This window comes from Kryptolebias marmoratus, linkage group LG21, assembly GCF_001649575.2.
Source record: "Kryptolebias marmoratus isolate JLee-2015 linkage group LG21, ASM164957v2, whole genome shotgun sequence".
Classification (NCBI taxonomy): domain Eukaryota; kingdom Metazoa; phylum Chordata; class Actinopteri; order Cyprinodontiformes; family Rivulidae; genus Kryptolebias; species Kryptolebias marmoratus.
In genome coordinates, this window is record NC_051450.1 from 23548356 (window position 1) to 23560895 (window position 12540).

At 43.3% G+C, this 12540-nt stretch overlaps 1 protein-coding gene across 3 annotated transcripts in view; it reads right to left on the bottom strand.

Moving 5' to 3' along the window:
- Positions 1–4316: 4316 nt before the first annotated feature.
- Positions 4317–12540, bottom strand: part of gcm2 (glial cells missing transcription factor 2) — an 11952-nt gene continuing 3728 nt past the window's right edge. The window contains exons 2-8 of one of the 3 annotated variants that reach the window (XM_037973246.1): positions 8482–8545; positions 7379–7567; positions 7190–7302; positions 6693–6818; positions 6318–6571; positions 5951–6188; positions 4317–5640 (exon numbers count right to left, since the gene is read on the bottom strand). In XM_037973246.1, coding sequence (XP_037829174.1) covers positions 5329–5640; positions 5951–6188; positions 6318–6571; positions 6693–6818; positions 7190–7302; positions 7379–7567; positions 8482–8545 — 1296 coding nt within the window. In that variant the 3' untranslated portion in view covers positions 4317–5328. Of the gene's footprint in view, positions 5641–5950; positions 6189–6317; positions 6572–6692; positions 6819–7189; positions 7303–7378; positions 7568–7659; positions 8451–8481; positions 8546–12540 lie in introns of those variants that run through there. The other 2 variants (XM_037973248.1, XM_037973247.1) reach the window with 2 other exon arrangements.

Genomic DNA, 12540 nt, shown 5'->3' on the forward strand with positions numbered 1-12540 from the left:
CCTCCAGCATTTCTTCAGATGTTTTCCTCTTGCCTTTAATGTTCCAGTTGTTGCTGATGTCTCTGGTTTGTTGCCTCTGATTGCTCAGTTTATTTTTATTGCACTAGTTTACAACAAAAGTCAGGGTTCTGTAGGAAACATTCACGTTCAATTCATTAGAAATCCTCTATATATGGAAGCCAATCTTCCCTTCATCTCAGTTCCTCATCCTGAGAGCACCAAGGCAACAGTGGAAAGGAATGACTCCCTTTTAGCAGAAAGAAACCTCCAGCAGAACCAGAACCGGGCTCAGGACGAGTGGCCATCTGCCTCAACCAACTGGGGTTTAAGAGGACAGGAAGGAGAGAAACCCCAGCCCTCTTGTCCTTCTCTAGTTTACATTAGTGTTTTCAGTGTAGCGGCACATCAGCAGCAGATTGTTTTGAGTCCACTTCAAAGCTGCCAGCATGTTACTGCAGTTGCTGCTGGCGAGCAGCCATGACTGCGTTCATGCCTACGTGATGTTTCTGCAAGTCCTGAGATGATGAAAAGATTAAAACAGACGCTGAGGATGGGCGGATGGAGAGAAGAGATAGAGGAAGAGCTAAGATTAAAAGGCAACAGGTAGAACTGGTTTCAAATAAGCAGCCAGAGGTCAGGTGATGTTTCCCAGCATGCATCAGGCTGTGTCACTTCAGAAATATTTGGCAGGTTATTAAGTGATTTTAAATATCCATGAAGGGATTTTATATGTGAGTCGCAGCATTTTAAGCTTGATGTGTGACTGAAACAGTTTTTACTTTGATGGTTCTTCAGTTTTTGTTAAAACGTTGTTCCAGATGTCTCAAGAACAAAACCTCTGCTTGTCTTATGGTGGGCAAAGGGAAAGCTTGGAAAAAAGGACCAGAAAAACCAAGAGAGAGTCCAGTGAAACAAGTGTACAATGGCCTGAAGCCCAACCAGGCAGGAGCAACTATTCAGGCAACCCAGGGATGGTCCAGGCAGATAAGACAGTTCTGGTGGATGTCCAGAAGGTTGTCCAGGAAGGAGTAAGAGTTCTGGCGGACAGATAGTTTAGTGATAGAGAAGCACAAACCTGTTGAAGGTTGATGTTGGTGATGAATTCTCATCAACCCTCTTAAGAATATGAACAATAACTGAAGGCGAGGTGCTCGGTTAGGCCCTCTCAAAGACTGGAGCTGGAAAAATGTCTGGTGGGACCTCCTTGGAGACTGGTACTGATGGTAGGTCCACTCTGACCCCCTTGATGGCAGGATCAGTGACTGGAGGAGAGGCGTCTGGCATGAGCCTTCTGTGGCTGGTGCTAGAGGTGGATTCTCTCTGACCTCCATTGAGACAAAAATTGCAGTTGGAGGAGGGACAGTTGGCAGAACCCTCTTGGTGACTGGAGCTGCAGGGGCCTTGCCAAACCCCTCAAAAGAAAGAAGAGGAACAGGAGAAACTGGTGAAAACAGGTTAGCCTTGACAGAAGGTGTAGGATGTGGAGTTGAGATGAATAGTTTCCCTGTCTCTCTGAAACTTGGTGCTGAACTTTTTTCTCGCTGGTCAGAACCCTAACTTTTAGTTTTGTGAAGCTCCATGAACAACAAACAATAACTCAGTTCGTTTATAGCAGAACCACAGATTAAACAGAATAAACAATCTTCTGTCAGGGAAAATATGAGATATGTGTTGAAGAACTCCTCTTCAGACTTTCCTCCTCCACTCAAACACGTCATCGGCCTCCCAAATTAAACAAGCAGAAGCATCGTCCAGCTGCCAAGTTTTTTTATCAGAGTTTGAGTCACAAACAAATTCTGATCTTCCACAGAGCTGCAAACATCATCCGGCCTTGATGTTATCAGGGTGTGATGAAGCTCTGAGCAGAACTGATATGGATCAGACTGGCACTGTCATGCTTCTTTAAAAAGACAGTACATTTCTGTGAGTCGTCCTGCTCTGATAAGACTTCTCACGATACCAACAACAACCAGGACTCAAGGACCAAGTGTAAGAAATCAACAAGGAAAGATTTCTGCAGGTAAATTTGACATGATATGCTGCTTTTTAATCCACTTCAAAAGTTTTTATCTCCTCTTTCATCTATGTGAGCAGGTTTCTTACTTGGCTTTGAGGCTGATGTGATTTCACTTGTCTCTGCTGCAGCAGCTTGTTTATACGGGCCACCTTCTTTCATCATCATCCCTCCATCAAATCTGCATCGTCCGTCCATCTTCAGCTTCAAGTTGTGGGGATGTTATTCATCAGCAGGGACTGGGAAACCAGTCAGAACTGAAGGTCTGGTAAAACCTCTCAGAGTGCTGAGAACACCATCCCACAGCTAAGCATGGTAGCTGCAGCATCATGCTATGGGGATGTTTGTCATCAGGAGGGGTCAACTATAAAAAAAATCTCGAGGGAACCCTATTTTAATTTTCCAGAGATTTGACACTGAGATTAAAAAGGTGGGTGAATACTTTTCCAGTTTACTGTAGGATTTATGGTTTTCTGCTGGACTTTAAATTGCAGCAAAGAACCTGAAACAGGAACATTGTTCACAGTTAGAAAACGCCAGACGTTTGACCAGAAGGTAGTTTCATGTAAAACATCCTCCATGTCACAATGTGAAACCAGAATTATAAATGTTTTTATCTTCTAAATGAATTTTGTAACATCTGACTTCAAACCCTCACTTTTCACAACAACAAGAGAAAACAACTGATCTAACTGATCCCTCAGCAGGTTCTGGTCCTGTCCCTGTGGTTCTGGTTTCAGCGTGCTGTAGTACAATCCTCCAGATTCTTCTTCTTGTTATCATTCTCCCCCAGCCCCCTCAGTCTCTGAATCACAGCCATGTAGCATCAAATTGAAAACATCCATTAGTGTGGAGCCACATCACAGCTGGGGGGAGGAGGGGGAGCCAGATGTGTCGTTGTTTGGAAAGGTATCTCATGTCATCACACAGAATGATTTATTTAGCACAGAAGAAGAAGAGGCCAAGGAATGAAATGATTTGCGTGTGAAAGAGCATGCAAGAGATGAAGATCAGCAGCAGAGAATAAGAGATGAGACGATAAAAAGCTCACCTGGTTTACAGGTGAGGCGCTGGCTGATGGGCTTCAAAACATCCTTTACCCACAAGTCAAACATCAGCCGAGCCCAGACCTCATTAATCAGAACCAATCAGCAGACTTCCTGTGTGTGAATCTGTGGTTCTGGATCAGAGTGGAGGAACCTCGTCTGAGTCCAGAACCACACATCAGTGAATGTGGTCAAGACCTGAAGGTAAATCCTGAGAGGAGGAGTGGCTGAATGGGTGGGGGGGTGAGGAGTGTTCTCCTGGTTTTAAAGGTTCACTCTGAGGGCGCCACAGCCAGTCCTGTTCTGACGTGTTCCTGTCAAAACAACAGACTAAAAGCAGCTCTTTGATCGTTTGCAACAAGCTTCTCAATCTGAGGTTCTGGGCCCAGGAGAGGCCGCCTGTGAGGGGACGATAACACTGACTCTGTTTGTTTTACAGATTACATGGCTGGATGTCAGCATAGTCCATCAGAACCGGCCCACATCAGGTGGTCACGGTGGATTTTACCATCTGTCATCTCTGAGAGTCAGCTTCATTTTCTGCAGAAATGGGCTGAAAGTTTATGCCCAGATAGGCCCGGTGAGGGGTTCCAGACGGCTCACACTGGTTCTTCTCAGCACTGGAATTCATCCCATGTTGGTCAGACAGACAGGTGTTCTCAACATGGCTGAGAACATTTGAACAAATGACCAAAAACATCTGCTGGTAACAACAGCAGCAAAGCAACAAGAACCACTAATTCTGGACCATACTTTCATGTAGAGACCATCTTAAACCACGCCACATCAACATTCTACACGTTTCTAACAACCCCTAAAACTCATTTTAAAACAAATTTCAAATGCTTTAAAACCTTTTTTTCTGTGGTGCTTATAACTAAGGAGTGGGGACAGGAAACAGGTTCTGGTTGAGACTTTAATCAATCTGAACATCCTGCAGGTCTTTAGTAGCAGAAATAGCTTTTAATAAACTGAAACTTTTTTCATATAAATCACCTCTTTCACAATGACCTTTGGAGATGGGCACCAGCGTCCTCACAGTCCGGGAAGGAAAAAGAAAAGAAGGTAAAGAAAATGGTTTTATGTTATATTCTACTTCCTGTTTTTATGTTGTGTTTTAATTGTTTTTTTTTTTTCATTTTATGTTTCCTGTTGATATGTTGGGTTATATTTCTTGTTTTTATTTGGTTAAATTTCCTGTGTTTTGAAAATGAATGTCAGAGACCCACGTCAGTGAATAAAACACACTAACACTGTTTTCAAACACATAACTTAAGTTTATTCTCAGCCGTATCTGTTGAAATGTTACACGAGTGAAAGATGAATATAAGATCTTCACATTATCATCTCAGACTAAAAAAAAAGATATTGTGTGGTTCTGGTTCATTTGGATGCTCCGGTGATTTTTTTGTGTTCAGAGATCCAGACAAACACACCTGCCTCATCAGAAAGAACTGGAAGGAAAAGTCTGATGGTTTTTATTTGTTGTTATTATTATTTTAGAAATCTCTGTTCTGTTCAGAGATATGAAGTCCAAACTTTTCCTTTCTCCAACTGAAAGATGAAATTATCTGAACATTTAAAACATTTTAACTGACAGTTGATCATTTAAGGAGATCTGTTAACATCAGAAAAAGTTTTACTCTCCAAGTTCCTCTTAAACCCACCCTTCTGAGTCTGAAGAATGTTCTCCTCACAGGAACCAATGTTCTCAGAGTTTTCCTGAAGTAACATCTTGAGATCAGAGTTATTTTATGTGGACCATCAACGGGACTGATTCATCCTCTTTGCCAGTCCTGGATCTTCTGATGCCACAGTGGCTGATTCACAGTTTCTAATGTTTGTTTTGATAGAAGCTCAACAAAGAAGAGATCAAGTGTCCAACATTTAAAACATTTCTCCTTCGAAGACACGTTCTGGGATATTCCTCAGTGGAGGAGGGTTTGACGAACTCTTTGTGTGTCTTACTTCTGTTTGACCCCCAACACTCTGTGGATGGTTTCAGATTTAGCTGTGGTTGTTATGGTAACAAAGTCAATAACCATTGTAGCTTGATTTTAGCTGCAGTTGCTATGGTAACAAAAAGTGAGTCGTTGTTGTACTTCAGGATTAACTGCAGTTACCATGGTAACACAGTCAGTAGTCATTGGAGCTCAACATTTTCTGCAGTTGCTATTATAACCAATTTAGTGGTTGTCATAGCTCATATTAGCAGAAGTTGCTACGGTAGCAAAGTCAATATTAGCTGCCGTTACTATGGTAACAGAGTTAATAGTCATCATAGCGGTATGTGTTGGGGTAGGCATAGTGGTAGTCATAGCCATCAGCTCGTTCTGGTTTGGTCTGCAGAGGTTCTGGAGGAAACAGAGACTTTATGACACCACCCGACTCCTCTGTGACCTTCACTTCAGTGGAGTATGAAGAAGAGGAGGCATCATCCAGCAGGGAAGAGCAGCCAGGGAGGACTGGGGGTTTGGAAGGTGCACAAGGCTGGTAGGACGGGAGGCCCGTTGGAGGTTTAGGACAAGACTGGTATGGAGGCAGGGCTGCAGAAGGCTTCGGACAGGGCTGGTAGGAGACCTACAGAGGAGAGTGAGACAAACACACCCTCATATTTACTGTTGCTACAGATGTCAAGTTTTTTTTTTCTTTTTTCAGGTACACAAACTGAATTTACAGTAAAAACAGAGACCCATTTACAATTAACAAGAAGGTCTGTTTACAGGCTGATCAGCTGCTGCCATCTCACTGGCCTCTGCAGTCCTTCAACAGCAGCACAAAAAGGTTTCAGACACCCCCGCACATAGGACTCTTACAGCTTCTGTCAAACACCCTGACCACTGAACGTCTACAGGCTCAGCAACAGGTTATCTGGCTGACTTAAGCTCACTTTGGTTGTTGTGGTGATGATGGTCTGTAGAGCTGCGGGGGAACCTGGAGGGTTACTGGGATAACGGCAGGGGTACTCGGTGCTGTAATAATGGTGGTTGTCATTGTAGGGGGATGAGTTCTTCAGCAGCTCCTTCCAGGCTGGTGGGGGCTTTGTCTGTGTATCAAAGGTTGAGGAAGAGGAGGAGAGAGGAGCTGCTGATGAAGGAGTTGAAGACGGACCCAAGACTGGTGTGACCCTGCAAACAAACCAGGATCTGGGTCATACTCACTGAAGCAAAACAAACTGGATTATTATAGAATCAAAATCTGGTTTGGGTCTGTTCACACAAACAAGAACTGGTCTAGACTGACTGTGTGAGACTAACCTGGGATCGCAGAGGTCAGAGGTCACAGGATATGAAGGTGAGGTCAGGTAGCCTTGGAACTCGTAGCTTGGCCTGCTCATATACAGTCTGGGATTGGCTGGTTTCTGGAGTGTGGGTGGGGGTTCTCCCAGTGCATTGTGGGGATTGTAGTAAGGCTCTGGACTTTGGAATGCTGGGTAATGCTGAGAGAAATTTGGCTCAATAAATGAAATCCGATCTGCTGGTTCAACACAGAGAAGGGCGGGGCCAATAGCCTAAAACAGTAAACAACAAAGTAACAGAAAACAAAAAGTCATAAATAACAACAAACAAATAGCAAACAAGCAGTGAACAAATAAAGAGATACACATCATCAACCTTATGCCTTATGCTGACCTGTGTTTCAATGAGTCGTCTTTTGGGTGTGAACGGTGGCGAGCTGACTCGTCTCTTTACTGAACTTCTTCTGGCTTCAGTTTCAGATTTGGATTCTGGTCTCGGATGATCGTGGACCCCTTTAGCCTGAAGGACCCAAACAATAATACTAAATGTTATTACAAGTAGAAGAAAATCAGCAAAAAAAAAAAAAAAACTGGTCTCGAGTTTAGAATCAGAAAAAAAGAAAAACTCTTGTTCAGACTCTCAAGAACCAGTTCTGTTTTAGATGTAACACCAGAGTCTAGACTCATGAGCTGAATCAACTTATCCAGACTGTCAGAATCTGGTTTAGGACCCAGTTGAAGTCTGTTAAACCCAAGTGACTTTTTGTGAAACCTGTCTATCCTGTAAAGATCTGGTTAAGTCTCCTGACAGGACGCAGTTATCCTGGGTGTATCATGTGTTACATTATGTAGGCAGTCTGAACTGAGGAGGACGAGAAGGATGAAACTAACCTGGAAGAAGATGGCCTTTCCGTCAACTCTCCAGAAGTTGGTAACAGGGTAACCACTGTGACCTCGACAAGGCAGCAGCTCCAGAGCAGCGTTACAGTTTGGACACAGCTTTTCTGAAACACACAGAGTCTGATCAGGTCAAAATGGACTCAAAAGACACGGTCCAGGTTCAACTATGGTTGTTCTTACTCTGCTGTTTCTGCCGAGCCTTGTCACAAATGGCAGGACGGAGCTGCAGTCTGGACCCATCTGGCAGCGTGCAGCCTCGAGAACAGACCACTACGCCCAAACAAGACTTCTTCAGGATCTGACAGTTGTGGTTGTTGGTGTTCCTCATGGCCCAGCCGGACAGATGTCGTTGAGCATTCTTATCGTCAGCTGAAAAATATAAAAACGATTTTGGTTCAGTAAAACTACCAATATGATGTCATCAGGAAGAAGAAGCCAATAAACCTGTAATATTGTCATACAATCTGTAACCAGGTGAAGATCACTGAGGTGTCAGAGATGTTTAATGTTTCAGAGGTCTTTCATGTAGGTCTTTGAGGACATTTAGAGGTCTGGATGAGGTCTTAGAGCAGGTCTCTCTTCTGTCCCTTCTGAAGACACAGGATCTGGAAGTACTGCTGAGTTTTGTATTCCTGGTTCTCAGTGAATCATAAACTTCTTATAGTGACATATAAAGTTCCTTGCTTTAAGTAAAAAAGATAATGTTATTTTAAAAATACAAGTGATCAACAGAAAAATAAATATTTCGAAATGCCTTTAGTTTACATGGCAAACACATTGACCAATGAGTAAACCTGGTTTTGATCTGGGTCATTGTCTGATGTGGTTTACACTCCTGTTCTGATAACAGTTCTCCATCAGTGAAACTACAAGGCCATTACATTGCAACTTTTATAAAAGTTAAAGTAAGAATCCTGATCTGTAAGTGATAAAAGATTTTTCTTTCTGTCCAGGTGTAGAGAGGTCTCCAGGATTTATGCTGGTGTCAATCACCCTAAGAGTCTTTAGGATTGTCCAGGATTTCAGCCCTCTAATGTCTAAGAGTCAGTTTCAGTCATGATGATTTCCACCTGCCAGGTCAGGTGATATCTGAACATCTGAAACAGATGAAAACTGGAACTAACTGGATCACATGAGGACAAACAGCTGACCTCAAAACCAATGCAATTTATTTTATTTCACCTTTATTTATGCAAGTCATCTCAAGAGAGACCTCTTTCAAGTGAATGCACAATAAAACCAAAACCTAAAGATAAGTGAGATTTTCTTCAACTAAATCTCACCGCTGTAGATGTACCGAACATAACCGTCTGTCCACTCCTGGAATGGGTCAAACTGCTTCATGTCCTGAAAGATAAAAACAGACCAGATACCAGTTTATCTCCTGAGTTGTTGGGTTCTTTTAAAATTTTTATGACAGGTAATATCAAAGAAAAAGTTAGTTTATGTTAATACTGAATCTTCTTTATACACTAGAGTTTGTCATTGAGTTCAAATGTATGGAGCCTTGATGTTATTTTGGACCAGGCCATGTCCTGGTTAAGTCACACAACTTTGAATCCTGGTACCCTCCAATCACTTTCGGTTACACAGTGAACGAGAGACATAAAAATTATGCCATGTTGGCTCAACCGTCTCCTGGTTTAACAAGGTTTGCGCCAGATGTTGGAGAACCAGAACATTCTGACGAGAAATGGGCTATTAAAACAAGACATTCATGGATGAGGTCAGAAAACTCAACACTGTTGGAATGCTACTATATGAGCCTAGAAAGAGGGGTTATATGGAAAGGATTTGGGATCTATGGAAACATGGGTACCCATTATCCAAACTGACTATGAAACAACTTCGAACCCAGTGTTCCAACGTTCGAGAGCGAAACCTGCTATCACACCTACAGATTGCCTACAGAAATACCACAACTTGTCCATACCTAAGGTTGTAGAGACTGCCAAGCAACACCTCAAAGCTCTGGCTACTCATCTGAGGAGGTAGACTGAAGAAGCAGAAGCCAAGAGAATAAACAGGGTTTTCTCCACCGTACCATCCAAAGAGTATTCTCAATGGCAATAACAAGAGAATAGATCCACCCAGAGCTGAGACTGAGCCATACTGGAGAAGGAGGCATCACTCAACGATAATGCCCCATGGCTTCAGGATCTAAGATCTGAACACACCAATCTCCCAGAGCAAGAACCAGGAACCAGAACAGTGACAGAGTCTCCGGAAGGAAAAGCTGGACTGCACCTGACATGATCTCCACCTACTGGCTGAACTCGGTGCTGTGACCCCGAGACTGGAAGAGTGGCTCCAACAGATCCCAGGAACAACCTCAGAGATCTCTGTCCAGAAGAGCGCAGTCCTAGGAACAGCTAAGATACTGAACAGAACCCTGAAGATCTCAGGCCTCTGGTAGAGGACCTGAGCTAGCTGTTTAAACAGTCCCAAGACAGAAGTGATTTACATTTGAGGTCCACTGTTTTCCTCCTCACAAGGTTTGTCACAAAGTTCTTAAAAACAGCATTGTTTGTAATCTTTTTTGTTCTAAAACCGTATTTGCTCTTGTTTCCCAGGTATGTGAACAAAAGTCTCTTTGAATTTGTGAATCTTTCTTTAAAGTCATAAAAAACAGATGTTACATTTATTTCAACTTTAAAACCTATTGACACCATTTTGTCTTATGTCTCCACAGTTCTGAAACAGTCAAGTAGAAGATGCCTAAATGTTTCATCTTCATCCTGTTGACTTATAAGATATTTCTTAGTTTTGATAAAACAGCTACATTAAATTACAGTTGCAGGTAATCTTCAAATGGATTAGTTTTTGTTTAATATTCTTGTAAAGAAGTTTATAATTTGGGACTCCAGATCTCACTCTGCCTTTTAATTTACAAATATAGATCTGTTTGTCTACAACCCATGAGGCATTTCTGCTTAAAGCAGTTAAAACATTTTTAATAAAAGGGATTCACAAATAAATGCTCAGATCTGGTGCTCCAAGTCCTCCATCTTTTTATTTTTATACATTATACATCTTTTTATGACTTTATGTGTGGTGATTGGTGGTTTGTGTGTGTGTGAGCACTTCCTGGTGGGCGTCTCCTGAGCTGGTGACGGACGCCTCATCACCACTCCTCTCACACCTGTGGCTGATCAAGCTGATGGGACTTGGAGGAGTACTTAAGGCTGCAGTGAGGACCAGATCAGTGCTGGAGCATTGTTTACCATTTGGTAACGTGCAGAGCCTGTGAGAAACTTAACTGAGCTTTTGTGTACTCCTGGTTGTGATCTCAGTTTGTTTTTTTGTATCTGCTAAACCTGTGTTCAGGATACCTCGCCATCTGGAACCAGTCTGGTCTGTTTTCTACTGCCTGCCGCCTAGTGACGTACTTACCTGCGCAACTGAACCTACCTGTGCCTGCGACTACTGCCTCCTGGATTCAAAGACTGGTCAGTCGTCCGAATAATCATCACCTAAACCTGCACCCGGGAAATACTCACCTCACCTGGACTTCGCTCTCTGGAACCTACATCGGACTATCACTGGGCAAGGATGAATTCCGTCATCTCTTCCGTGTTTTGGACTTTTGCCCGCTCAGTAAGAAATATCACACNGGAAACATTACCTGTGCCATACCTGCTGTTCCTCTCCTCCACGATCCCATACTCACCTGATTCTCCGTTTCTCAGGTCCTGGTTCCGGTTCCCTTCTGTATATATTCCCTGACACTGTAAATAAATTCACTTCCCGTTACCTGCTGGCTTCTGCGTTTGTCTGTGGCCGAACTGCTCGCTTGGGTATATCTGAAAACCTGACATTATGATTTGTTCCCCATATAAGTTTAACCCATAGTTTGGTTTCATCTCTTAGTGGTGTGTACTCCATCAGTCAAACTGCCTCAGTGTCGTGTATATACAGTATACGTCTGGTTTTTGTTCGTTCATTGGCAGATCCTTGTTTGGTTCCTATCCTGGTTATGTCCAGCTAAGTCCCTTCCCCAGCTGCCTTGTACACTTCATCTGCATTTGAGTCTTTAATAGCTCATCTTATGGCCGAGTCCAAACCATGAACTCGGTGGGTGACTACAGAAAGGTTTTTGAGTCATTCGGCAGCCAAGACATTTCCCGGTTAATGGAGAAGAACACCTCCATCTGTCCGATGGCTGGATGAAAAACTGGTGAGACCAACAACAGAGGAAGCACTGGAGCTAAAGACCCTGATTCTATACCCATACCTTTGCTGGTAGATGAGGAACAAAACTCTCCTTTTGGTACTGGTCTGCTATTAAACAGTCTTCCCTCAGAAAGTAAAGCTCATGTGGTTCAACTCTATACCCCAGCTCCATCCACTCAACCCATCACAGCTACAGCATGAGTCACAGCCAGAATCCACCCCACAGTTACAGTTACAGCCATGCACCACACCTTGGCTGCAGCCCCAGCTCAACCACAAGTCAAGACCTACACTAGGTCTCTGCCATGTCCACACTCAACCCTACAGCTCCAGTTACAGCCAAAGCCACAATAACAGCCCCAACCACAATCTCCACCACAAACCCAACTATACAACCACTACCAGAACCTTTGCCACCACATAGATTCTAGCCACCACACTTATCTAGGTCTTTACCAATCCCACAGTACAGGTCCATGACTTTATCAACATACATCACAGCTCCTATCCAGAACTCTGCCAACACTTGTCCAGGACTCCACACCAGAATGCCAAAAAAAAAAACTCCAGCCAGATGCCCTCTAAGCTGCTGCATCAAGACACCAAGGAACAATCTAAAAGGTGTCTCACTAGAAGTTGTAAAACAGAATAAAAGGAGAGCCCTTCCTGTGTGTAGAACCATCCCAGATCTCTGGTAGAGGACCAGCATTTAAAGTTCAAGCGGTGGCAAAAGTTGAGCTTAGAACTAGTTTTAAATACACATAAACACTTAAAGGTTTTCTGACTGTTAGCAATGTCCACACAACCACCATGAGCTCATCTGTAGGACCAAAACCAGCAAGTGTTTGACTTTGTTTGGTAAAATGAGACTTTAGGGACACTGGGGGTCAAAAACTTTGGGGCTCATTAGTTGGCTTTAAACTTTATATGTAAACTGTTTTTGTTTTCAATTCAAAGCTGCATCTCAAGGAGTGTACAACAAAACTCCAATCAGCTGTCAGAAATATTCATCAGCGATATGGATTGGTTAGTGTGAGACCTGACTGACTGCAGTGTGGGAGTTAGGTCCAGTGTGGGAGTTGGGTCCAGTGTGGGAGCTGGTTTCAGTGTGGGAGTTTGGTCCAGTGTGGGAGCTGGCTCCAGTGTGGGAGCTGGTTTCAGTGTGGGAG